A 26132-nucleotide genomic window follows, 5' to 3' on the forward strand; every position below is an offset into this window, starting at 1 on the left:
GGAATGTACATAACTTGTAGGCATTGCTATGGTCCATACAGTCATCCCCATACATGCCTCACATACCCCTGTGAAATTTTGCTCTGTTTGTGCCCTTTGGCCCACAGATATTGAACTACACATCACGAGTTGACGACAGTGACATGCGTGCCGTGTTTGTTTCATAGTTCAGGCTTCTCTCGCTAGAGCTGCACAGGAAAACAAAATACCCCCTATAGTCATTGACCAAAGGAACTTTTAAGTATCCAGTAATGATGATTTCATGTGATGGGCGGGCAACATATTGTCATCAGAATTTCTTTTTTCTTTGCTGCCAAGTGAAAGGTGTTATTGAGATCCATGTATGTTTATTTTCTGGCACATTTAATTAAATCATACTAGCTTATACCCAAATCTACAACTCTTGTGTATATACATCTTTGTTGTTGTTGTTTTGACCATGCCTGCATTTAATGTTTGAGGTAATTTTGAGGTTTTGAAAACAAAAATTTCAGTCATGCTGATAATGGTGGTGAATGCTTGTAAATGAATTTTTGATACTAAGTGAATAGTCCTATAGCTTCACATCAGTGTTCTTCATACCCTTCTTACTGTTAGGATGAAACTTTGAGGAAGTAATACATACACCATACATATGAAATAATTTTGCACAAAAAGTCTCTGGCCGTGCAAAACATTCCATCCCTCATTTTCTATATCTAATAACAATATTAATGAACTTGAAATTTGGCAGTGACAGTTAATCTTTCCAGTCAGCTCAAATGTTTGTAGTGAGGAGCTGTAATGCATGCTAACTATTGTTAAATTTCTTTGAAAGTGGTACACCATAATTGCTTTTAGTGGCAATTGATAGTGTCATTACTTGTAACAGATGTTTGAATATAATTTAAGTATGTAGATATGTTGCAATTATTTTTTAATTTTGAAATTCCTCTTTTGTACTTTCAGGCCAGCTACATATGGGAGGGAAGACAATGCTGGAACTGAAAGAGTTAATGAGATATCGGAAAAAAGAGAGAGGTAGTGTAACCTACATTGCAAACAGGTTGGGACAGTCAAATCTTGTCACTCCTGATTGGCTAATCCTCACAGCCAAAGATATGCTGCCAAAACCTGATCATGTTTCTTTTCCAAAACCTCCAAAAGCACCAGGTTTGTAATTATTATGTTTCATGTGTTGTAGAAATAGAATATCTATTGATATTGTTGGGCTTAGAGTGTTGTGTGATATCCAGAAAGATGGTGTAGAAAAACAGAACTGTACAAGAACGTCCTGTGAGCGGAAAAGAGGATATAATAGCTCTATCTTTTATTACACATAAAATTTTAATGTATAGGTATGTGTCATTAAAGGAACATATGGTGAGAAAAACAAGCGAAATAAATTTGCAGTAGTCTCTCTCTCTCTCTGTCTCTGTCTCTGTCTCTGTCTGTCTGTCTGTCTGTGTGTGTGTGTGTGTGTGTGTGTGTGTGTGTGTGTGTGTGTTTCTCTCTAAGAATTTGCTTATTTTGGTGTTATTTTGTTTGCCAATTTTTATTTGTTTTTTATGTATTTATTTTCTGTGCATATAACAAAAAGTTTTTGGACATTGTCAGGAAGATTTAGCTTACATTACACATATACAGTAAAATATTTACATTTTTTCATAACATCATATGGATCAGACAACATATAGATCAGACACGTGTCTGTAGACACTGTTTTTCAAAAGGGCACTAAAAGTAGAGTCCACTATAGTGTAACACAATTTAGCTTATATTTATAATAGTGCAGTACACATAATACTGTGTGTAATTACATTGTTTCATACCACTGATAGATTGGAGACATTGTCTATATACACTGTTTTCCAAGATGGCACTACAACTTAAAGTCCTCTATAGAGTAACAACACTTCTCTATTAATACTTGCTTCAGTTTACTTTTTAGCATATTTAGATTTGCTTTCTGGAGTTCACAGGGTAGTGCATTGTAGTAAATTGCTCCCATTCTATGTGGGCTGTGGTCCGTTGCCTTTTTATTGCTCACAATTCTATGAAACTTTTCCCTTCCCCGTGTATCATAGCTGTGTACATTACTGTTTGTCATATTAAATTCAGGATTTTGTTTCACGAACATGACTGTCTGCAGTATATACATGAAGTACACTGTAAGAATTTTATATAGTCTTAAGATGTCTCTACAAGGCTCTCTCTTCTTTACTGTGGCTACCATTCTTACTGCTTTTTTTTTTTTAATCTAAAAAGTCTATCTGTATGAACTGCTGTAGCCCCACCCCATATCTCAATACCATACTGAAGGTGCGGATGAATCAACCCAAAATAAATTTGCCTTAAAGTATCATGGTCCAAGAAGGCTGAGACCCATTTCAGTAGATACAAATTTCTACTGATTTTCTTGCAAATATTATCTACATGTTCTTTCCATGAGAAGTGTTCATCAACGACAATGCCCAAAAATTTATGTGAATTTGCATATGCAAGACCCAATGGGGATGTAAATACAGTATCAGTTATGGCAGCATTATAACTGAGGATGAACTTCATTATTACCATTTTGTCTTTATTTACAAGGAGCTTGTTTGCTGTGAGGTATGCGGACAGAGTATTGAAACTGATCTCGGTACTGTTAGCTGCAGGCTGCATATCACTGCCACAGCTGATGTAGGATATGTCATCGGCATAGCTTACAACCATGCAATTTTGGGGTTCAGATAAGTTATTTACATATACAAGGAACAGAAAATTCAGTGTAATATTTTGTTTTGTCAGTTTCAGTGGAATTTTCTGTTTGTTTGCCAGTTTTTGTGTTTTTCCTAGCAGCTTATTTTTGAAGTTGTACTGCATATTCATTCTTTTTGCTTTATTTTGCTGCGTTACATACTGATCAATTACATTATATTAATTGACATGACACATCACATTTATTTACTTTGATAAAAGGAGAAACCTACTAAATCTGATCATTCAGCCTTGTGAAAAAGTAAAAATCTAAATTCAGCATTGAATAAGTCAGTTACCAATATTTGTAAACTAATATCCTCAAATTTTGTCATGTCCTGAGAGGGAGTGAGTTAGACACGTTGCTACAACTCAGGGATCTTACCTCAGCCGACCTTCTCGATGCGTGGAAGTAGGCGTGGGCAGCTTCTGAAACTCCAACGGCTGGAAGAATCAGGCTGTGAGGCGGTGCAGAGTACGGAACTTGATGAGGTTAGGTTAGGGAAGCATGGTTATAAGTCAAAAGTTTCTTGTCGTCTGAAAAATGAAGAGCCCGTACTGGCACTGCTACTTATTCCCACTATCAGTCTAGTTCCAGTCTGCTGAACCTATCTCCATGAGTGCTACAGAGCCAAGGCTAGCAAATAGTGCTAAGCCCCGTGTCTGGCACAAAATGACAGAGTCTGTGTCTCTATACACCGCAGATCTTAGCTCCCTACTGAGTCCTCATGTGCCCTTATTTATACGGCTCATATGGCGTCACAGGGCGGCTTCTAGAATATTCTGTGATGCACTAGACAAGGCTAGTTACATATTCAATATTTCTCCTGGTGTGGCCTGTCTCCTTAGGCACAGCTAACCACGTAGTCCTGTTTGTTCTCTGGCGCCACTTGGTCAGCAATATCCATTATCGCTTCTCAGATATTGAGACAACACTTCCTCCCTGAGGCTGACTCATAGGTGCTCCAGTGGAATAATTCATAAGTGTTCTAATTCATATGATTTGTGGAATTGAGATTCGCAACAATTTCACTTTGTAAATAAGAACATGGAAAATACTAAGTTTCATAAAATTTAGTAAATATTTCCATGTTTTGCTTTATGTTGCTAAAAACTGATTTTCCATTTTAAAAATGTCATTTATACGTAATTTTTGTGCCTCTCCTCACCATAGAAAAGTCCTTAAACATTAAAATTGCTTGTCAGTTGACATTTTACATGTTGGAGCTCGTTTCCTCTATTCCGAGCACTCAGTGTCACACCAAAATGTTCACCGTTACCATATTGTCACAAGGAACAGTCAGTTCACTTTCAACTCCTTGTCCTGCTTTCTTTCTTGATGTGTTTGGATCCTAAATTCTGGATCTGGCCCTTTCATTTCACATGTCATCAGACATAATAACCACACCAAAAACAACACAGACACAACAATGGTAATGAAATATGCACATTTCACACACATCACTAACCTGCACTACTGGATCATTTAGCAGAAAACACAATTCAGTGTCACATAATCAGTTATCATCATAGAGGTCAGCCTACAATAGATAAGCTTCATGCAACATTGTGTGTGGCCGAACTTGAAGGCACCAAATCATCATTGTGACTGGATCTGTAAAGGACTAAATACAGAACTGTAACAATATGTGGTGCTGTAATGTAGTGGATAAGTAACTGTCTACTCATTCAGAAGGTTGTGGGTTTGAATCTCAACAGGTGATAAATTTTCTTTATTTTTAAATATTTATCCAAATGACTTTGATTATTATTTTTATTCAGTTAATTTTTTTATTCTTTGCCACGTCATTTTCATAATTGTATTGGATTTTTTAGTTCACTCATGTTTATTTCTTCCTATCATTCTCTTTTCGTTTGCAATCTGCATGTATTGCCTACAACCTGTAACAGAGTGCCAACAAGGATGCTCATCATTTGGTATTGCTTCAGCTCATGTAGTCAGTGTGAGGACGGTTTCAGGCAACCAATGAAAGTAAGAAATTGCAGTTTGCTTTCAGTTCTGAAACTGAAATTTTTCTGTCTTGAATTTGCATGTAATGGTTATCTTTATTCACAGGAAAAAAGTGAGTGTGATTAATAGTTCTGTCACAGGTTGTTGACCACAGTTTTCTCAGATATGTTGCACATCACAAGATTGTTCTTAGATTAGGACATCAGTGTAAATTCTGGGTTAGAAAACGTGACGTCTGATATGGTTAAGTCGTTGGTAACTTAAAATTAGCTGTGGACAGCTGGCATTGCCATCATACCTGACTGCAGCCGTTTCCAGCGTTGCCCTGCATTACATGTAACAGCACTTAAACACTTATGCAACAGCAAGTGATTGACATCAACTGGCAAGTAATTTTAATTCAACTATAATCTTTCTTGCTGTTGTTCTGTTGTCAATGCTAAACACACTATATATAGAGGAGAAAGTCTCCAGTACTATGCAAAATTTGACTTCAGTATCGCTTCAAAAACAATATTGATGACTTAACCATATTTGCATCAACACAGAACATGCAAATCATTAAGCAGCCAAGAAAATTCTCTCTCTCTCTCTCTCTCTCTCTCTCTCTAAAAACACACACACACACACACACACACACACACACACACACACACACACACACCTGCACTGTTGTGCTGAATAATACAATAGGCTCTGACGACATGTCTCAGCATTGTGAATAGAACTATTTGCTGCTCTTCACAACTTGGCCACACAGTCATCTAGTCATTGTGTCCTTTAATGTAGGAGAGGTGTGACATTCCATTCTACTATCATTGACATATTTGCTCTCTTAAGAGACATGTGTGGGCAGATATTGAGGCAGGAAATCATTTATTTTGCTGATAGACAGATGTCGACTGAACTATAAGATCAGTCTGGAACAGTTTCTCTGCGGAATAGTATATGAATTGCAACAACTTGAGATATCACACTGATTACATCATCTCAGCATTACTTGCCATTATTCTTGTGTTAACTCCATTTCACCACAGGGAATAGATTTTCTGGTGAACTTTTTTAAAAAAAGTGTGATCGTGCAGGGTTTCCAAGAATGTGGAAACTCATTCAAATCCCTTTCACAATTACAGACAGAGTATATTTTATTTTGATGAGCAATACTATACTGTTTGTGATGAGATTGGCTTCTTCATAACATGAAGGATACGTCAGATTTCATGTCATGTCAGTTTTTGTGATTTCTTGTGTACTTAAGTTTCTAATGTAGCCAATTGCTGTTCATAGTAATAATTCCTTTAGTGTTCCACAAAGGGTGCACTCATATTGAGCTTTCCACTCAACACTCTAAGACAATTCAAACAAAATAAAATATTTCCACACATAAGAATTCCAGTGGATAGGGGTGTATTCATTTCAGTGTGACTAGCTCTAATTTAGGATTGCTGTTGTGATACTGCAACTTGATACATAATTTTCTGCAGTTCAGTATAGTGGAAACGGAGAAGGGTATGTCTTTAGGACTATTAACATTACATATACTTCCACTCTTGAAAAGTGATTGGAAGAAAATAGCGTTATATGATAGTTGTGAAGAAGGTGCCATGTTTGATTTGAGTTTTATTACCTATCTGAACATGGCACCTGTTTCGCAACACGTTAAGATTGTAACAGGAAACAACACTTGACGGAATAGACGATTTATAAGAGAGGCAAATCGTCAGGTAAAATAAGCCACAAACCGTTGCTGTTATCAACAGCATTGTTTTAATAGCAGCTGCTGTTGGCAGATTTAGTGTAGTATCATTCATAAATTGTTCTTCAGGATACTGTTCTTATAATTGCAGATGGCACTCTCCTGTATGAACGTGTCCCAAATAAACCAGAAGCTGAAAAAGCTGCCCTCAATAATGTACCTGCACCTCTTCTGAAGCGGCGAGCTTATGAAGAAGTGAATGGTATGGATGGTAAGAGACTTTTTCTTCTTATTTGCTGATGTATTAACTTTAGTGATATTTGCAGTAAAGATAATGATACCATCAGGTATAACAATATTTGAGTCTTGTAAAAAGATAAAACTAAATAATAATCAAAGTAAGTTCATCAGTTTAGTGAGTAATTCGTAAATGAAAGAGGTGTCAAGAAAGGAGATTCCACAGCACCGTAACTGTTCTCAGCAGTGTAAGACAAAGTCTTCAGATCCTTGAACTGAGAAATTGAAGGAGTATTTGTTGATGGAACATACCTCAGTTATCTTTGTTTTGCTGACAGACTGCAACTATTAGTGGAAGAACTTAAAGACCTTAAAATCAGTTACTGTAAGACTTAAAAACATTTATAACATATACATCAAAAATAAATCAGTTAAATTTCATAATGTAGTTGGAGAACCAGTTGTTCAGTTTTTGTAACTAGGGCAGTTGAAGATAGTTGGATTGACAGGGAAAGAAATAAAAAGAAGAGTAAAGCTCACCTGGACTACTTACAGTAAACTAAATACATTTTTCAAAAAGCTTCTGAACTGTCTGGAAGTGAAAGTTTACAGTCAGTGTGTTGTACCAGCTTGTATTGTGGCAACGAGAAAATGTAAAAACCATACTAAAACTGAGGGTTTCCTCGCAGTGAGCAGTGGAGAAGTATATGTTGGGAATGACTAACACAGACAGAAAAGCAAGCAGACTGAAAGTGCCCCACTGGAGGAGGTATGTAATTGTTACTTGCAAACAGGAAACTAAGTAGAGTGGAACATGTAGCCAAGCAATTACATTGTAGATCAACCCAGAAAGCTCTTGACTGGATTCCAAGAGATAACAGAAGACTGAGATAGTGACCTAACTGAAGGTGTCAATATGACGTTACAATACATGTAGGAGACACATGGATGCATGGTATCAGAATATATGCTGGAGCCACATGGATGCATTAACTAAAAACAATGCATATAATGGCCCAGAAAAGACCTTGATCCAGGAGTAGATGTCAGATGAAGTTGTGGTTGTGGTGGTGGGCGTTAGAGGATTCATGAGTGACCAAGAAACTGAGAGAAGTTGTTAACTTTTTTAAGTTTTGGGACAAAGAGCACATTCATCTGGCAGAAGGAAAGGTTTGAAGCATTATTGGCATGAATGTAAGGTACATCTGTAATTTTGAGGGGGAGGTACATAGTAGAGAAAAATTTGTCATCTTATCAATTTACAAAAACTTTTCACAGTATGGTCACTATTAACAATTTTTAAAATGTTGTTATGTAAGTAAATTAAATAGAAATATTAGCCATCTTGTCAGTCTTCTCTGATGTTAATATTAATTTTACCTCTGGTATTGTTTCATCTCTCTGAATATTTTGCCACTATCTTGACTAAATACATTGTCCTCCCACTAGACATGCAGTACTTCTTGAACTCTTTGACGACATTAACTAGTGATACTGTACACCATGAAGAGGGAACACACACACACACACACACACACACACACACACACACACACACACACACTCTTTCAGCTGACTGATGGCTTTTTAATATTGCCAGATGGCGTGAGTATATGAGTCCCTTCTAAAAGCTAATTGCATTAGTGTTTTCAGAGGTGATGTTTAAATGTCTTGTTTACCATGACATCAAGCTCTTGCAGCTTCGAAGTGATACCTCCAAGCATAACAACTAGGTCTGCCTACATTGCAGCAACTTTATTCTTTACTTAAGGTGTGAGATGATGCTTAAAGACGTCCAACACAAGCAACACACTCATACTGAACAGTACACAAAGACTGCGATTTTAAACTGCAGCTGGCTAGTCCATCATTAATTTTGTCATAAAGCATATTTCTTGGCAACAAATCGCAATCCTCTAAGTGAAATTTTCCTTGCTCAAAATTTTACACTTCAGAATAACATAGAGGGACTTGTCCACACTCTTGCCCTCTTGAGTAACTGCTAACATCACAGTAATTCTTTGTTTTTCATTTCCAGGTATTTGTAATGAGGCACCTGTTTCCTTCTTGTAGGCCATTCTCATATTGCTCGGCATTTCCCAAAAGACCAGCATCTCATCAATGTTGTTGTGATCTTCAGTCCTAAGACTGGTTTGATGCAGCTCTCCATGCTACTCTATCCTGTGCAAGCTTCTTCATCTCTCAGTAACTGCTGCAATCTACATCCTTCTGAATCTGCTTATCGTATTCATCTCTTGGTCTTCCCCTATGATCTTTTACTGCCCACGCTTCCCTCCAACACTAAACAAATGGTACCTTGATGCCTCAGAATGCGTCCTACCAACCAATCCCTCTTCTAGTCGGGTTGTACAACAAATTCCTCTTCTCCCCAATTATATTCAGTACCTCCTCACTAATCACATGATCTGCCCATGTAATCCTCAGAATTCTTCTGTAGCACCACATTTTAAAAGCTTCTATTCTATTCTCTTCTTGTCCAAACTGTTTATTGTCCATGTTTCACTTAAATACATGGCTACACTCCATACAAATACTTTCAGAAAGGACTTCCTGACATTTAATTTATACTCAATGTTAACAAATTTCTCTTCTTCAGAAACACTTTTCTTGCCTTTGCCTATCTACATTTTATATCCTCCCTACTTCAACCATCATCAGTTAGTTTGCTTCCCAAATAACAGAAATCATCTACCACTTTAAGTGTTTAATTTCCTAATCTAATTCCCTCAGCATCACCTGATTTAGTTAGATGACATTCCATTATTCTCGTTTCGCTTTTGTTAATGTTAATCTTATATCCTGCTTTCAAGACACTGTTCATTGCTCTTCAAAGTCCATTGCTGTCTCTGACAGAATTACGATGTCATCCGCAATCTTCCATGGTTTTTATTTCTTCTCCCTGGATTTTAATTCCTACTCCAAATTTTTCTTTTGTTTCCTTCACTTCTTGCTCAATATACAGACCGAATAACATCAGGGATAGACTACAACCCTGTCTTACTCCCTTCTCAACCACTGCTTCCCTTTCGTGCCTCGTGTCTATCTTAGCTGCCATCAAATTGTAAATAGCCTTTCACTCCCTGCATTTTACCCCTGCCACCTTTAGAATTTGAATGAGAGTATTCCAGTCAACATTGTCTGTCTCTAGATCATGGGGTCCTGGGTTTGATTTCCAGCTGGGTTGGGAATCTTGTCTGCCCAGGGACTAGGTGTTTGTGTGTCATCATCGTCATCATCATCATCATCATCATTGATGACAGTGGCTTGATTGGATTGTGTAAAAATTGGAAAGTGTCAAAATTGGGACTTTGTACAGGTGCTGATGACCGTGCACTTGAGCTCCCCACAAACCAAACCAAATCATCATCATCATCATCATCATCATCATCATCCATTCAACATTATCAAAAGCTTTCTCTAATCTACAAATGCTCTAAATGAGGTTTGTCTTTCGTTAACCTATCTTCTAAGATAAGCCATATGGTCAATATTGTTTCTACACTTCTCCAGAATTCAAGCTGATCTTCTCCGAGGTTGGCTTCTACCAGTTTTTCCATTCTTCTGTGAAAGATTCTTATCAGCATTTTGCATCTGTAACTTATTAAACTGATAGTTCGATAATTAACACGCCTCTCAACACCCCTATTGTTTCTGAGACTTTTTTGCTTCTAGTATCATGTACTCTCAACTGTATGCATTTCTGTCTATATCCAAATCCTGCTCCAGCTACTGCCGGGTCTGGGTGCTGATGATGAGTCCTCTCCATTTGGTTCGGTCATTCCACCACTTTTCTTCCTCCACTTGCTGCCAGGTCACACCTCTCCTTTCTACAGATATTCTCACTCCCATTTTCCACCGTGTTCTTGGGCGCCCTCTAGATCTTTTCCCATCCATCTTTAGTTCTTCCATAATTTTGGGGAGTCTCTGCCCATGCATCCTCTTAACATGCCCATACCATTTTAATCTTTTCTTTCAATTTCTTCTCTCATACTTCCTTGTTTAAGGTCCTTTCTAACCTCTACATTCCTTACTCTGTCCATTCTTGTTTTACCCTTAACTGCTCTGAGAAATTTCATTTCCCCTGCTTGCAGTCTGCTCCAGTCCCTTTCTGTCATTGTCCATGTTTCTCCACCATAGGTGACAATAGGGATATAATAATTCTTATACAAAAGGAGTTTTGCTCTTTCTGAAACTTCATTATTCCAAATCAGGTGTTTTATTGTTTGGTAGAAATTGCCTCCCTTCTGTAACCTCCTGTTAATTTCGTTAGTTATTCTTCCTTCCCTAGATATTTCACTGTATGCATTTACGCTATTAATTATGATTGCCATGTGTACTCCTGCCATCTATCTGCTTTCCCTTCTTTGCTTGGTACTGGTTTTCCATCTGAGCTCTTGATATTATACAGGCGGTTCCCTTTTCTCCAAAGGTCTCTTTAATTTTCCTGTAGGCAGTATCCATCTTACCCCTAGTGATACATGCTTCTAAATGCTTACATTTGCACTCTAGCCATCCCTGCTTTGTCATTTTACACTTCCTGTTGATCTCATTTTTGAGACATTGCTATTCCCTTTCACCAGTTCATTTATTGCATTTTTATATTTCCTTCTTTCATCGATAAAATACAGTATCTTCAGTTTATCCAAGGATTTTTACTAGTCCTTGTCTTTTTACCTACTTGATCCTATGCTGCTTTCACTATTTCATCTCTCAAAGCTACACATTCTTCTTATATTTTATTTCTTTCCCCCGTTCTTGTCAATCGTTCCCTAATGCTCTTTCTAGAACTCTATACAACCTCTTTCAGTTCATCTACATCCCATGGTCTTAAATTCCTGCCTTTACGCAGTTTCTTCAGTTTTATTCTGCAGTTCATAACCAATAAATTGTGGTCAGAGTCCACATCTGTCCCTGGAAATGCCTTAACAATTTAAAATCTGGCTCCTAAATCTCCATCTTACCATTATATAATCATCCTGAAACCTTCCAATTTTTCCAGGTCTCATTCATGTATACAACCTTCTTTCATGATTCTGAAACCAAGTGTTAGTTATGATGAAATTAAACTGTGTGGAAAATTCTAGCAGGCAACTTCCTCTTTCATTCCTGTCCCCCTGTCCACATTCTTCCACTACTTTTCCTTCTCCTCCTTTCCCTCGAGTTCCAGTCCCCCATGACTTAAATTTTCATTTCCCTTAACTATCTGAATAATTTCTTTTCTCTCATCATACATGTCCTCAATCTCCTCCTCCATCTGTGAGCTAGTTGGCATATATACACTGTGGTGGGTGTGGGCTTCATGTCTATGTTAGCTACAATAATGCATTTGTTGTGCTGTTCATAGTACCTTATCTGTATTCCTATTATTATTTCCCCCCCCCCCCACCCCCCCCCCCCCACCTAATCCTGCCTTACCCCTATTTAATTATATATATATGGAATATTTTACCCAAGAGGACTCCCATCATCATTTAACCATACAGGTGAGCTGCATGCCCTTTGGAAAAATTACAGCTTTAGTCTCCCCTTACTTTTAGCCATTTACAGTAGCAACACAAGAGGCTGTTTTGGTTGAAATTATAAGCCCAGATCAGTCAATCATCCAGACTGTTGCCCCTGCAACTACTGAAAAGGCTGCTGCCCCTCTTAAGGAACCAACCGTTTGTCTGGCCTCTCCACAGGTACTCCTCCGTTGTGGTTGCACCTATGGTACAGCTATACGTATCGCTGAGGCATGCAAGCCTCCCTACTAACAGCAAGGTCCATGGTTCATCTCATCAATAGGGACAGAAAAAAATCATTTTATTTTACAGCCAAATTCAATGTTATTTTTGTGGAAATTTGGTGTTTTTTGCCACATTCTGTATGTTTCTTAGCCAAATTCGGTATTGTTTTTCGTAAGTTTAAAAGTAGTTTTTTGACAAATGCGCTGTATTTTGGCCAAGTTCCATTTTTTGTTTTAGATGTTGTTGTATACCAAGTTGGTTTTTTTTTGAAATATATATATATATATATATATATAATTTTTTTTTTTTTTTTTTTTTTTTTTTTTTTTTTTTTTTTTTTTTTTTTTTTTTCCCGACAAATTTGATGTAGTTTGCTGCCGAATATGGTGTATTTTTCAAATTCAGCGTAGTTTTTTTGTAGAGTTTGGTGGTGTTTTTGCCCAAATCAGTGTTGGTTCTGTATTTTTTCTAAATCTACTACTTTTGCCAAATTCAGTGTTGTTGTACCTGATCTGGCGTTGTTTTGGCCAAATTCGTTGGTCACTTGCAAAACTCTCTGCAGATATTTGCCAAATTCGCCATTGACTTTTGCTGAATTCGGCATTTTCTCTAAATTCTGTGCTGTTTTTGTCATCACATCAAAGTTCATTACACGGTAACTGAACTGTTGTTTAAGATTATAATGACCTTCAGTCCTGAGAAGATACGAAGTCAAAATGCACTTTTAACATTCAGTAACTATCAGTTTTGAATAGTAAACTGACATCCTCAGATTTATAAAATTGTTATGTAATGAAATAACAAATTTTTGTTAAATCTCATAAAAATCACTGATTTTGCCGTATTTTGCTAAAAGCTACTAATTTCGCATTATTTTTCGTGTTATTGTTTTCGCAAAATTTTCCTGTTCGTACTCATCGCTGGTGCCGATTTTGTATAGAGGGTACGTACAAGTGACTACCATACTTTATTACCTGTCTCTAGACAACGACCAATGTGCTATACATAATGCAAGAGACATTTAATCTTAGAGATTTAAATCGTATGATTTTTCACTTCTGATCAGAGTGATCCTAGTCTTACACCCATAAATGAGACTCTGCTATCACAACAGAAAGTACTTGGAAAGTAGTAACTGAATTAAACTTTACTTCTGACAGAGTCTGTGCTAGTGAAGTGCTTCCCCAGATAGAGAGGTCATTTCTGTGTGTAAAACTGCAGCACCAGCTGATACTCCCATGGAATTCAGTCTGTGGTATGCTTGAGGTCTTCACTTATTTCCAAAGCCTTTAACTGGATTATTTATCAAGATATTTTTATTCCATCTGTCCTTTTAACTAGTACAAAAAAATATGAACCCTAGCTTCAAGTGCAGACTGTTTTCCACCAGGTTTTTGTTAGCTTCTCTATTAGATGTGCCCTTTGTGTAACAAATAATGGAGAGTTTGGAATTTGAATCATAACAGTGCTGACAATTTTCTTTTGACATTACCACCCAATAGTGAAGACTTTATTTTGCTTGTTAGTTAGAGGAAAAGCTGTGCATACCCTGTCTTTAAGAGTAACAGAACTGTGAACATGATGAGAATCCGTTATTAAAAGAAATTTCAACAATGTAATGTGGTGACATTGTTACCTCATATACAACAATTAATTTCCAAACACTAATGATATTGTTGCTCCCTTCCAAATTAAAAAACCATCACTAGCCAAATTTTTGGGAAAAAAGTATGGGTTACATTTGGGTCAGCACAGCTTCAAGATACAGAAAAAGTGTTGTCAGGTTCATTTCCTTTTATTTGACATTTTTATTTGTCTGCTGAGAAAGGAGCCCCTGGTTCCAAAAGCTGACGTGTATAAAATTCCTTCCTTGTGTGCGTCCCATTTGTTGCTTCCAATAAGTATTTTTTTCCCTATAAATATTATAAATATATAGTAGACAAAACTCTTCAGAATGAAATGTTGAGATAGTTTTAAACTTATTATTTATGCAACGTAGCAGAAGTAGCAGTTTGGTATGCCTATGTGTAAATCTGCTGTCAGAACTGACAGAAAACAGAAGATCTAAAACACAAGAGATATCTCTTTTTATGTGAGTAGTCTTGTATGCTATTTACATCGGCATTGATATCGGTGGAACGTATGCATATGTACTTGCATAGATGTAACCATTGCAACAGTTTGACTTCTTAAGTTTCAGAACAGTTTGTTATTGTCTAGTGATTATGTATACATAATTGTTTTTGTTGAGAGTATAATTTATTTGACCATAACATTTATTTTCTTTCTGTTGGTGGCTTCAAATCAGATCTGGAATGGGATGAAGGTATGTTCTTAAAGCTTTTAATTTACGTAACTCAGGTCTTAACTTTCGTATTCACTGATAGCTGAACCTGCAATGGTAGAAATGGACAGTTATAAAAAGTAGACAATGTATCTGTAATATTTCGTAAACAGTATTCTGAAGTGATCATGAGTGACAGGGAAGATTTCTCAAGTCATATACAAAAGTTATGCTGCGGAGGAAAACGAGAAAGACGTATCTGTATTGCCTTGAATTGTCACATATTGATTAAATAATCATTGAGTCATAACTGCTTTTAAATTCTATAAATGTTGTCATCTTGCTATCTTTGTTTTATATTGATATGGTTATTGTCTCATAAATACGCTGCGATGTGTGTACTTATGAAACATCAACTTTTTCAGGTATTGTTGTACCACAACCGGGCCCTCCTGCGAAACGACCCAATAAAGAAATAGCACCTTCGCGAGGACCAGAAAACTTCCCACCTGTGGTGGGGCGATCTGTCATCAATCACCTGAATGGAAAACCCAAAATGGCAACAATGATCCGTTCTGGTAGTGGTCGAAAGCAAGTAACATCTTGGACAGATGCACCAGATGATGTGTACTTTAGATCCACAGAGGGTACCAAGTGAGTGAACTCTTCGGTACATTAGAAGACATGCACATCAAAAAACCCTTAGGTGATACATATGCAAGTGAGATATGCAATTGCTTCAGTTGGTACTCTATGCCTTCTTGGCAAAGCACTACACATTAATAAGAAAAATAAAATTCCATGCTTTTGTTTCATTACTATTGTTTTTATAGGCTGTGAAGTGGGGGTGAGTGGTTCAGTTTCTATAGTAATAGATTCAGAAGTGTAAACATGACAGGAACAACAAAATATTGGCTTTTCAATGTGTGTGTGTGTGTGAGAGAGAGAGAGAGAGAGAGAGAGAGAGAGTGTCCATTTCTATTTCTAGAGAGTTTCTACATCCCCCCACCCTCACACACACACACACACACACACACACACACACACACCTGTTTAAACAGTTTTCCGTCCCCTGTCTCTCATACAGGACATTTCACTTAGTTTTTTCTTAGTGAGTATCATTTTTGTTTCATGTAGAAACTATGATGCATAAGAATAAAAGTAGAGAATAAAATGTCTGTAATTATTACATAAAGAAATCAACAGGTGACTATGTTGACACAAGACAGTGGAAATTTTGTCTTTGTATTCTGTAAGCTCCTTCCCCAGATTTAACACAAAAAAGAAAAAGGGAAGATCGATATGGTCAGTTTCACAGGGGAATTAACAGAAGCTGTAATGGAATATGACAGCAGATTGTATTCACATTCCAAAAATGTTCACTGTATTAGAGGAAGCAGACTGTGGTAATCCTAGTTAGTTGTGGTAAAGCGAAAAAGAGCACATGTGCTTGATGTTGTTGCTGCTGTTTTTATTGTTACTCTTGTATTGTTCTAAACACCTTTATTACACAGAGAAATTGTTGTTGGGGTGGTGGCGTGCTACTAAACATTGTTTTATCTAGTTTGGGCGTCCTGTGGACCACAAAAATAACTATGTCTAATGCAACTTCCGGTTTTGCCATTCGTTTTTCCTTGGATCAGAGTTGTTTATGAAATTCTGATGATTTTTCTCCAGTTTTCTTTTTTGGTTTTCTCTGGATGCTGGTATCTAAAGTCAGAGTTTAGTATCTCAATTCAGAATTTGATGTTAAATTTTCACCTCTTTCAGAGTGCTTCTGATTGCTTGGAAACACTTGCGCCATGGAGATTTTTTCTGGTCAGCATGTTAAGAATTTCTCTTGCATAACCTGTTTTCATTCATCTAAACCAGATGGCTGTAAAACATGAAGAGTTTTCTCAAAGTTACATTTAGTTGTTAAATTTTTGTTTAGAAGTCTTCATTATTTCTATTCTGAAATTCATCCCCCCCCCCCCCCCCCCCCCCCACACACACACACACACACACACACACACACACACACACACACACACACACACACACACCCATCCACCCAAAATTTTTCTTAAGATTTTCCTGTCTTTCTTCCCCATGTTTTCTATTTCTTCCCACCTCAGTGAAATCTGGCATTTAGCAGTGTGTAAACCTTTTATTTTGTTTTAGCATAGTACTGTAATTTTTCTTGAGAGGAGGCAGTCATTTTATTATAGTTTGTTTTAACAACTGCAAAGTTGTTTCCAATATCCTTGTTCTGAATTTGTTAGCTCTCTTGTCACAGCCATTCTTTTTTTATCATCTCACCAAGCTACTTAAATTTATTGATACTATTAATTTTTCTGTAATCAGTGTTCTTGTACTTTGGAGCATCTTTTATAGTCGTTATATCTTTTGTTTATGCATAAGATACTTGAAAGACTGATTTTTCTGCTATGTTCATTGCAATGGGGCTCTTGACGGTATTGTAAGATCATCAGTAAAAACGAAACAGCGAATTATGAGATTTTTGTTTTTATAGTCTGCCAGGTCACTTACCCCACTTTTTCCAAGTTGTTCTTCCCATTCTTCGATCACTTTTTTGAGGACACAATTGCACAAAATAGGGGATAGACCATCTCCTTGTCTAACGCATGTTCACACCTCGAAAGCTTCCAATATCTCGCCTAAAGATTTAATTTTAGATGTTGTGTTTATTAGTTTTTGTCAAATCTTTTTCTTGTTTTCTCATCCATACTCGACTCTCCCACTGTTTCAGAGACATTTTGACAACAGAGTCACACAACTTTTTGAAGTCCACAAACACAGCAACGTAGGGCATGCATCTCGTTATTCTTTCGTGGATTATGAGCTCATGATGCAGGATCTGCTCTGCATAATTACGTTCCTTTCCAAAATCAACCTTGATACTCCCCAATCTTTGCATCTACCTACTTCTCTAACCTATCATGTAGGGCCCTGGGAAAAGACCCTGTTTATAACTGTTAAGAATGATATTCATCTGTTTTATTGTTTGCCATCGATTTCCATTAGTCAGTTCCAGAGTCCTGTGGCAATTTTTTCTTAATCTTCTGCTTTGTTGTTTTTCATGTCTTGAATTAGTTCTATAAGTATCTTTCAGGAATGAAATTGGGAAATGTCTCTTTGGTTCATTGCAGTTTAATAGTTTGTCCAAAAAAATCTTGCTAAGTTTTACGTAGTGGTCCCTTATGGTATTTGTCTTTTCCTCAACTTTCACATTCACGATTTCCTTCTGATTTTTCTTGGATATTGCTAATGGTTTATTTGGAACTCTCCAGTGCATCTATTTTGTGAGCTGTACGTATTCTATTTTGAGGGCAAACATCTTTATTATACAGTGAGTAGTTTTCTTCACTCATTAACCCTGTGGCAAAATATCAGAATTTTATATAAAACTGAGAACAGAACAATATCTCATTTTGTTTTAGAGTTACCTGTCTTTATATCCAGTGGACTGTCACTTGTGGTGTGCCCAATTGCGTTCCTGTACATCGGAAATTTTGTTCATAGCAATTATCATATTTCATAAATGGTTGAAGATATCAAAACGAGGTTTCTGGCAAATGATAGGTTGCAAAAAGTCATGTATGTTGTTTGATAACTACAAACTTCTTTATTCACTGAGGTATGGAAGTAACTCATCTTCAGCAGTGGAGAGGGTTAGTGGAAGGGAACAACTAAACACGTCAATAGTGCTTAAGGAAAACACACAGGCTGTTTTTAAACACGTGCTCAGCACCTGGGGAAGAGTGGAGTATGACAGTTTAACTCGTCCAAAGCAGTCAAAGTGTTAGTTGTTTATATCCCACATAGAATTTTACACTATGATAGTGTAAAATTACTGTGTTATCTGTTTGTTTTTATCACAATTCCATTATTTATGAGCACACGCATAAAACTGTCTTATTGCAGTTTTTGACCACATTTCAAGTCAAATCTCTCTTCCCCCCCCCCCCCCCCCCCCCCCCCCCCCCCCATTACAATAACCATTAGCAGTATTTGATTATCGGTTTTGTCCTTTAATAGCTGTAATGTGTTTTATTTGACTTGACAAACTGAAAAAAGCTATGTAGTTATCTAGTATAAACAGATTATTAGTTTAATCTATATGTATACCTCTTGTGAAAGGATTTCTTGAAAGTGATTTCTCTGGTGATAAAGAGTTTTACATCATTCCCCCTTTTCTTTAAAAAATATGGGGGGTGGGGGATTCTGTATGTTGTTTAGTAATGTGTAGTTTTTACGTTTTGAAGCTCTTAATCTGTTGCTTTACAATGTTTTAGTTCTGTGCAGTTGGCTTTGGTATAAACTCTGAAGATATATTATATGGAATGAACTAATATTCCACAACGTAATGAGAACAGTGCCTTCGCTTTAAAGGTGTAGTTCAGAAAAGGAACATCTTCAAATTAAAAAAAAATGCAGAAATTATGGGAATATGGTAAAATTTCTTGGAGACTTGTGAAAAACTAAAAATAGTTTTCTATTTAGTCATAACACAAAGCAAAACAGTTACTGTAACATAAAATGAGTTTTTCTACACTTATTACTCAAGTTATTTAGCTGCTCAGTGACAGTTTCTTTCACTGCACCACTGCTTCGTAAGTTTCAGCATAGGAAAGAGGCCACCATCACTCGGTAATTAGGATTACGTTGCTAGCGACACATGCTCAAACATTCCGTACTCGAAATGTTTAAAGTAGTCAGTGAGGATTGTCTTCCGAAGAACACCGTCTTAAATGAGAACAACTTGGGTACAAATGCATGCAATGTCACCGATCCCACCACCACAAAAGAAATTTAAAAAACAAAGATGATGTGACTTACCAAATGAAAATGCTGGCAGGTCGACAGACACACAAACATACACACAAAATTCAAGCTTTCGCAACAAACTGTTGCCTCATCAGGAAAGAAGGAAGGAGAGGGAACGACGAAAGGATATGGGTTTTAAGGGAGAGGGTAAGGAGTCGTTCCAATCCTGGGAGCGGAAAGACTTACCTTAGGGGGGAAAAAAGGACGGGTGTATACACACACACACACACACACACACACACACACACACACACACACACATATATCCATCCACACATATACAGACACAAGCAGACATATTTAAAGACAAAGAGTTTGGGCAGAGACGTCAGTCGAGGCAGAAGTGCAGGGGCAAAGATGTTGTTGAATGACAGGTGAGGTATGAGTGGCGGCAACTTGAAATTAGCGGAGATGGAGGCCTGGTGGATAACGGGAAGAGAGGATATATTGAAGAGCAAGTTCCCATCTCCGGAGTTCGGATAGGTTGGTGTTAGTGGGAAGTATCCAGATAACCCGGACGGTGTAACACTGTGCCAAGATGTGCTGGCCGTGCACCAAGGCATGTTTAGCCACAGGGTGATCCTCATTACCAACAAACACTGTCTGCCTGTGTCCATTCATGCGAATGGACAGTTTGTTGCTGGTCATTCCCACATAGAATGCGTCACAGTGTAGGCAGGTCAGTTGGTAGATCACGTGGGTGCTTTCACACATGGCTCTGCCTTTGATCGTGTACACCTTCCGGGTTACAGGACTGGAGTAGGTGGTGGTGAGAGGGTGCATGGGACAGGTTTTACACCGGGGGGCGGTTACAAGGGTAAGAGCCAGAGGGTAGGGAAGGTGGTTTGGGAATTTCATAGGGATGAACTAAGAGGTTACGAAGGTTAGGTGGACGGCGGAAAGACGCTCTTGGTGGAGTGGGGAGGATTTCATGAAGGATGGATCTCATTTCAGGGCAGGATTTGAGGAAGTTGTATCCCTGCTGGAGAGCCACATTCAGAATCTGATCCAGTCCCGGAAAGTATCCTGTCACAAGTGGGGCACTTTTGTGGTTCTTCTGTGGGAGGTTCTGGGTTTGAGAGGATGAGGAAGTGGCTCTGGTTATTTGCTTCTGTACCAGGTCGGGAGGGTAGTTAGGGATGCGAAAGCTGTTGTCAGGTTGTTGGTGTAACGCTTCAGGGATTCCGGACTGGAGCAGATTCGTTTGCCACAAAGACCTAGGCTGTAGGGAAGGGACCGTTTGATGTGGAATGGGTGGCAGCTGTCGTAATGGAGGTACTGTTGCTTGTTGGTGGGTTTGATGTGGACGGACGTGTGAAGCTGGCCATTGGACAGGTGGAGGTCAACATCAAGGAAAGTGGCCTGGGATTTGGAGTAGGACCAGGTGAATCTGATGGAACCAAAGGAGTTGAGGTTGGAGAGGAAATTCTGGAGTTGTTCTTCACTGTGAGTCCAGATCATGAAGATGTCATCAATAAATCTGTACCAAACTTTGGGTTGGCAGGCCTGGGTAATTAAGAAGGCTTCCTCTAAGCGACCCATGAATAGGTTGGCGTATGAAGGGGCCATCCTGGTACCCATGGCTGTTCCCTTTAATTGTTGGTATGTCTGGCCTTCAAAAGTGAAGAAGTTGTGGGTCAGGATGAAGCTGGCTAAGGTAATGAGGAAAGAGGTTTTAGGTAGGGTGGCAGGTGATCGGCATGAAAGGAAGTGCTCCATCGCAGCGAGGCCCTGGACGTGTGGGATATTTGTGTATAATGAAGTGGCATCAATGGTTACAAGGATGGTTTCTGGGGGTAACGGATTGGGTAAGGATTCCAGGCGTTCGAGAAAGTGGTTGGTGTCTTTGATGAAGGATGGGAGACTGCACGTAATGGGTTGAAGGTGTTGATCTACGTAGGCAGAGATACGTTCTGTGGGGGCTTGGTAACCAGCTACAATGGGGCGGCCTGGATGATTGGGTTTGTGAATTTTAGGAAGAAGGTAGAAGGTAGGGGTGCGGGGTGTTGGTGGGGTCAGGAGGTTGATGGAGTCAGGTGAAAGGTTTTGTAGGGGGCCTAAGGTTCTGAGGATTCCTTGAAGCTCCGCCTGGACATCAGGAATGGGATTACCTTGGCAAACTTCGTATGTGGTGTTGTCTGAAAGCTGACGCAGTCCCTCAGCCACATACTCCCGAAGATCAAGTACCACGGTCGTGGAACCCTTGTCCGCCGGAAGAATGACGATGGACCGGTCAGCCTTCAGATCACGGATAGCCTGGGCTTCAGCAGTGGTGATGTTGGGAGTAGGATTAAGGTTTTTTAAGAAGGATTGAGAGGCAAGGCTGGAAGTCAGAAATTCCTGGAAGGTTTGGAGAGGGTGATTTTGAGGAAGAGGAGGTGGGTCCCGCTGTGACGGAGGACGGAACTGTTCCAGGCAGGGTTCAATTTGGATAGTGTCTTGGGGAGTTGGATCATTAGGGGTAGGATTAGGATCATTTTTCTTCGTGGCAAAGTGATACTTCCAGCAGAGAGTACGAGTGTACTGCTCTCTTTTCTTCGTGGCAAAGTGACGCGACCCGCCAAACGAAAGCGCTGGCACATCGACAGACACACAAACACACACACACACACACACACACACACACACACACACACACAAAATTCTAGCTGTGGCAACCAACGGTTGCCTCGTCAGGAAAGAGGGAAGGAGAGGGAAAGACGAAACGATTTGGGTTTTAAGAGAGAGGGTAAGGAGTCATTCCAATCCCTCTATTTTATATATATATATATATATAATAGAGGGAAACATTCCACGTGGGAAAAATATATCTAAAAACAAAGATGATGAGACTTACCAAACAAAAGTGCTGGCAGGTCGATAGACACACAAACAAACACAAACAAACACAAACATACACACAAAATTCAAGCTTTCGCAACAAATGGTTGCTTTGTCAGGAAAGAGGGAAGGAGAGGGAAAGACGAAAGGATGTGGGTTTTAAGGGAGAGGGTAAGGAGTCATTCCAATCCCGGGAGCGGAAAGACTTACCATAGGGGGAAAAAAGGACAGGTATACACTCGCGCGCGCACGCACACACATATCCATCCGCACATGCACAGACACAAGCAGACATTTGTAAAGGCCTTTACAGACCAAATATGTGTGTGTGTGTGTGTGTGTGTGTGTGTGTGTGTGTGTGTGTGTACCTGTCCCTTTTTCCCCCCAAGGTAAGTCTTTCCGCTCCCAGGATTGGAATGACTCCTCACCCTCTCCCTTAAAACCCACATCCTTTCGTCTTTCCCTCTCCTTCCCTCTTTCCTGATGAAGCAACTGTGGGTTGTGAAAGCTTGAAATTTGTGTGTGTGTTTGTGTTTGTTATTGTCTCTATCAACGTACCAACGCTTTCGTTTGGTAAGTTACAGAATCTTTGTTTTTAGATGCATTTTTCCCACGTAGAATATATAAAATTGCTAATAATTGTCATAAACGCCGTTTGAACATTGGTGATACTTGATTTCTAGTGTTTCGTTGTCTTATCTTTGCCCACAATGTAATAAAAAAGACTCATCTCTGTCATCCATAGTTATTTATTCACTCATCGGGTTTGTAAATTAATCATTGAGAAATGTCTTCCCCCTTAAAACTGAATGTTTTTGACCAAATAAGGTGAAGATACTGAACTTGTATTCAAGGGGTGGGGAGTTTCAATTGCAAGACTACCAATTCAGTTTAGTTCTGCTGTGGCTTTTCTAAATCGTTTAAGGATCAAAATGTATGTTTCAAATTTGTAAATATGAAGCTGCCCACGCATTATGTTTGCAAGGTTCATCCTTTACTTAATCGATTTGTATGCAGGGTAATATGAAAAAAGATGGTGGTTTTGGGCGCTACTACTGTGCGCATCGAGCACAAATGTTTTCATCTTTCTAGACAACTGTTCTTGAGTAATTGTGGAGGAGTAATAGTATTTTGTTTTGCTAAAAGCAGATGTGCAAAAATATAAAGAAATTATTATACTTTTCAGGAAAATGAGAAGACAGTTGACGGGTACGGAACTGAGGCGGGCAGCCAGGAAACCGTGGAGAAAACTCAACTTCAAGGGGACAGATGAAATGGTGGTTATTCTTGACTGACAAAATGATCCACAGACTCTCTGTTGTTAAAATAATTTATACTTTTGAGATGGGAGCCTGCTCTGCGATTCAAGATGGATCTCGTGTTTGCTGCTGTAATGCAGATTTGTGTGCATGATTAGTTCATTCATGTGTACATGCATGAATTTTGTGCTGTGAACTTCTGAAGACATTTAAGTGAAGTGAAGTCCTGAAGATAGTAACTTTCGTTGTACCAAAATGTTCAGTTATTATTTACGAAAACTGCTGCACAAATACTTGCCCACTGCCTACCTAGCAAGTGGTAGAACTGTATGTGCTGAAACAGATGGTGATTTCTTGTACACATTTTTCAGTGTGAAATTGTCAAAACAGGTGCTATTATCGGACACCGTATAATTGGAATATGTGTAGCACAAAAGTGGTGTTTGTGTTTCCATGCAGCCTTTCTCTGTTACAAACAGGCTGTCCAGAAGAGTGTTCTTTGTAAAGTGAAGGGTATCAACGATTTACCATTCCTCTTACTACTCATTACAATAAGTTGCCACCTGAATGTGATAATTTTTTTATGTAAGTAACATTTGATGGTGGAAAATTGTTAAATTTTGCTCATGATTCACATTTATAACTTGAAGCACAAATAAAATTTATACGTAATTACTCTTCCGCGATTATTACATCCAGAGTGAATTTTACTGGTGCTTATTGGTATGAAAAACTGACAAGTTTATTGTGTCTTGTTAACTGCCGCTGTATTACCTGTGTATCTGGAAGCAGGTCCTTAATCACTTCAAGAACAGTTTTGTCATGCTGTTTGAGTGATTGTGGATTTTTTGAATGTGTGTGCCAAGAAATTCTTTTTCGGGAAAAAAATAAAAAAAAAAGTGACTGGAGTTGTACGTACTGCTCACCTATGACAAGAAATTGATACATAACTCAAATGGGATTGCTAGTTACAAGAAAGCTTTTGGCCCTCACATAGTGCACTGTTCGGTGAATCTGAATGTGTATGTAATGAGACCTTTGCCATGTGAGAATTGGTTTGGGAAAGGAAGCAGTAATAGACTTTTTTCTTTCCTGTTCTGCATTATTGTACATATATGTATATTACATCCCAAGATCTGTATCCTATTTAAGATATGTCTGTTTCTTCCTGTTGTTGACTGTTATTGCCATATTTAAAGACATTAATGCAAGTGGCAATGTGGTGATGTGCAGACCAGTTTGTAATTCCATATCTAATAAAATACCACATCTGTGCTAGCATTATATTTGCAAGACATTCACACATACAGTTCCATTTTTCAGCAAATGATATTGACTTGGGAAACCTCGTCTGTAAGGAATGTTTCTTTTTAGCCATGTTTTCATCATTAAACACTTTCTCTTTCTATGAAGTATTGTAGGTAAGTTGGAAGTGAATATCACAATTTGTGTGTATGCTCATGTCACATAGAATGTCAGTATTACAGCAAATAGGAAGAAAGGATTTTTTTTATACCCAAAATTTATTCATTTTGTCATTTGGCTTGTTTTTAATGTGGGTTAGGGTAAATATGACACCCTGTACAAATATATCAATTTTGTAGTTGCAGCATATAGTGTTATGTTCCAGAGTGGATTTTTGTTAATTCTTCTTTTGTTAATTTTCCTGTAACTTCATCTTTAAATAGAAGTTTAGTTCATTTTGCAATGTGGAACACTATTATGACCCACTTTGGATCTACAACATGTGTAAATAACACTGAAACCTACAGCCCAATTTTCAATTGAAAAATAGAAATCAACTGTTCGTGAACATAGAAAGCAGATCCATTTAATTAATAAAAGCTATATTAAAATATTTTCTATAATATTTGATGTAGCTTATGAGCTTTTTGATGGAACTGTTCTGCAGCAGAGACAAATTTTACCTGTGTTTTAATTGTAACCTTGTTGGTACTTAGTCAGTGCTAATTGACAAGTTTACATAAAGAACTAGGTTGAATGTTTCTTGAATTTGATTGTAATATATTTTTAAATTGAAGGTATGTTGTCTGACTCATAGGATCAAGAATCTTGTCGTCACAGTGGATGGAAAATTTATGAAGTACAGTTCACACAATATATATATTTCATATTTAATGTGTATTTCTAAAGTGTTTTTTTCCCCATACAAGCAATAAAATATTTTTTCTGCTGTAAAACAGTTATGAATAATCAGACATCACTTTTGTTAATTGCTCTAGTTCTATTTATTTGAATATGGAAGGCTTTTCATTTTATATTTTAACAAATATGCCGATGCTACGTAAAATTCACAATGCTCTATGTTTTAGCAGATTTGTGTGTTGAAGAGTCGGTCGTGATTCATTTCCATTCAGACTGAGAACAAGATGATATAAAACTAAAATACAATTTTAGTGAGTTATTTGAAAATATTTACTTTTAAGAGCTACGTTTATAGTGAATGATACGGATAATATTTCCAGTGACATTTGTTGTGTATTCTACTTAACTGTACGCATTACTTTTCATCTGTGAGTACAAACGACTTCTACATATATTTATA

At 38.0% G+C, this 26132-nt stretch overlaps 1 protein-coding gene across 5 annotated transcripts in view; it reads left to right on the forward strand.

The window, feature by feature from the left end:
• The window catches only part of LOC124601660 (metastasis-associated protein MTA3), a 211875-nt gene extending 186108 nt beyond the window's left edge, over positions 1-25767 (forward strand). The window contains exons 14-18 of one of the 5 annotated variants that reach the window (XR_006978581.1): positions 949-1152; positions 6541-6660; positions 14682-14699; positions 15083-15378; positions 23494-23614. Coding sequence is in view for 4 of the 5 variants with exons in the window: in XM_047136260.1 (XP_046992216.1) it covers positions 949-1152; positions 6541-6660; positions 14682-14699; positions 15083-15311; positions 23494-23602 (680 nt within the window). In the remaining variant the exon portion in view is untranslated. Of the gene's footprint in view, positions 1-948; positions 1153-6540; positions 6661-14681; positions 14700-15082; positions 15379-23493 lie in introns of all 5 variants that reach the window. The other 4 variants (XM_047136264.1, XM_047136260.1, XM_047136263.1 and 1 more) reach the window with 4 other exon arrangements.
• Positions 25768-26132: the final 365 nt, after the last annotated feature.

The sequence above is a fragment of the Schistocerca americana genome, chromosome 1 (assembly GCF_021461395.2).
Source record: "Schistocerca americana isolate TAMUIC-IGC-003095 chromosome 1, iqSchAmer2.1, whole genome shotgun sequence".
NCBI lineage: Eukaryota > Metazoa > Arthropoda > Insecta > Orthoptera > Acrididae > Schistocerca > Schistocerca americana.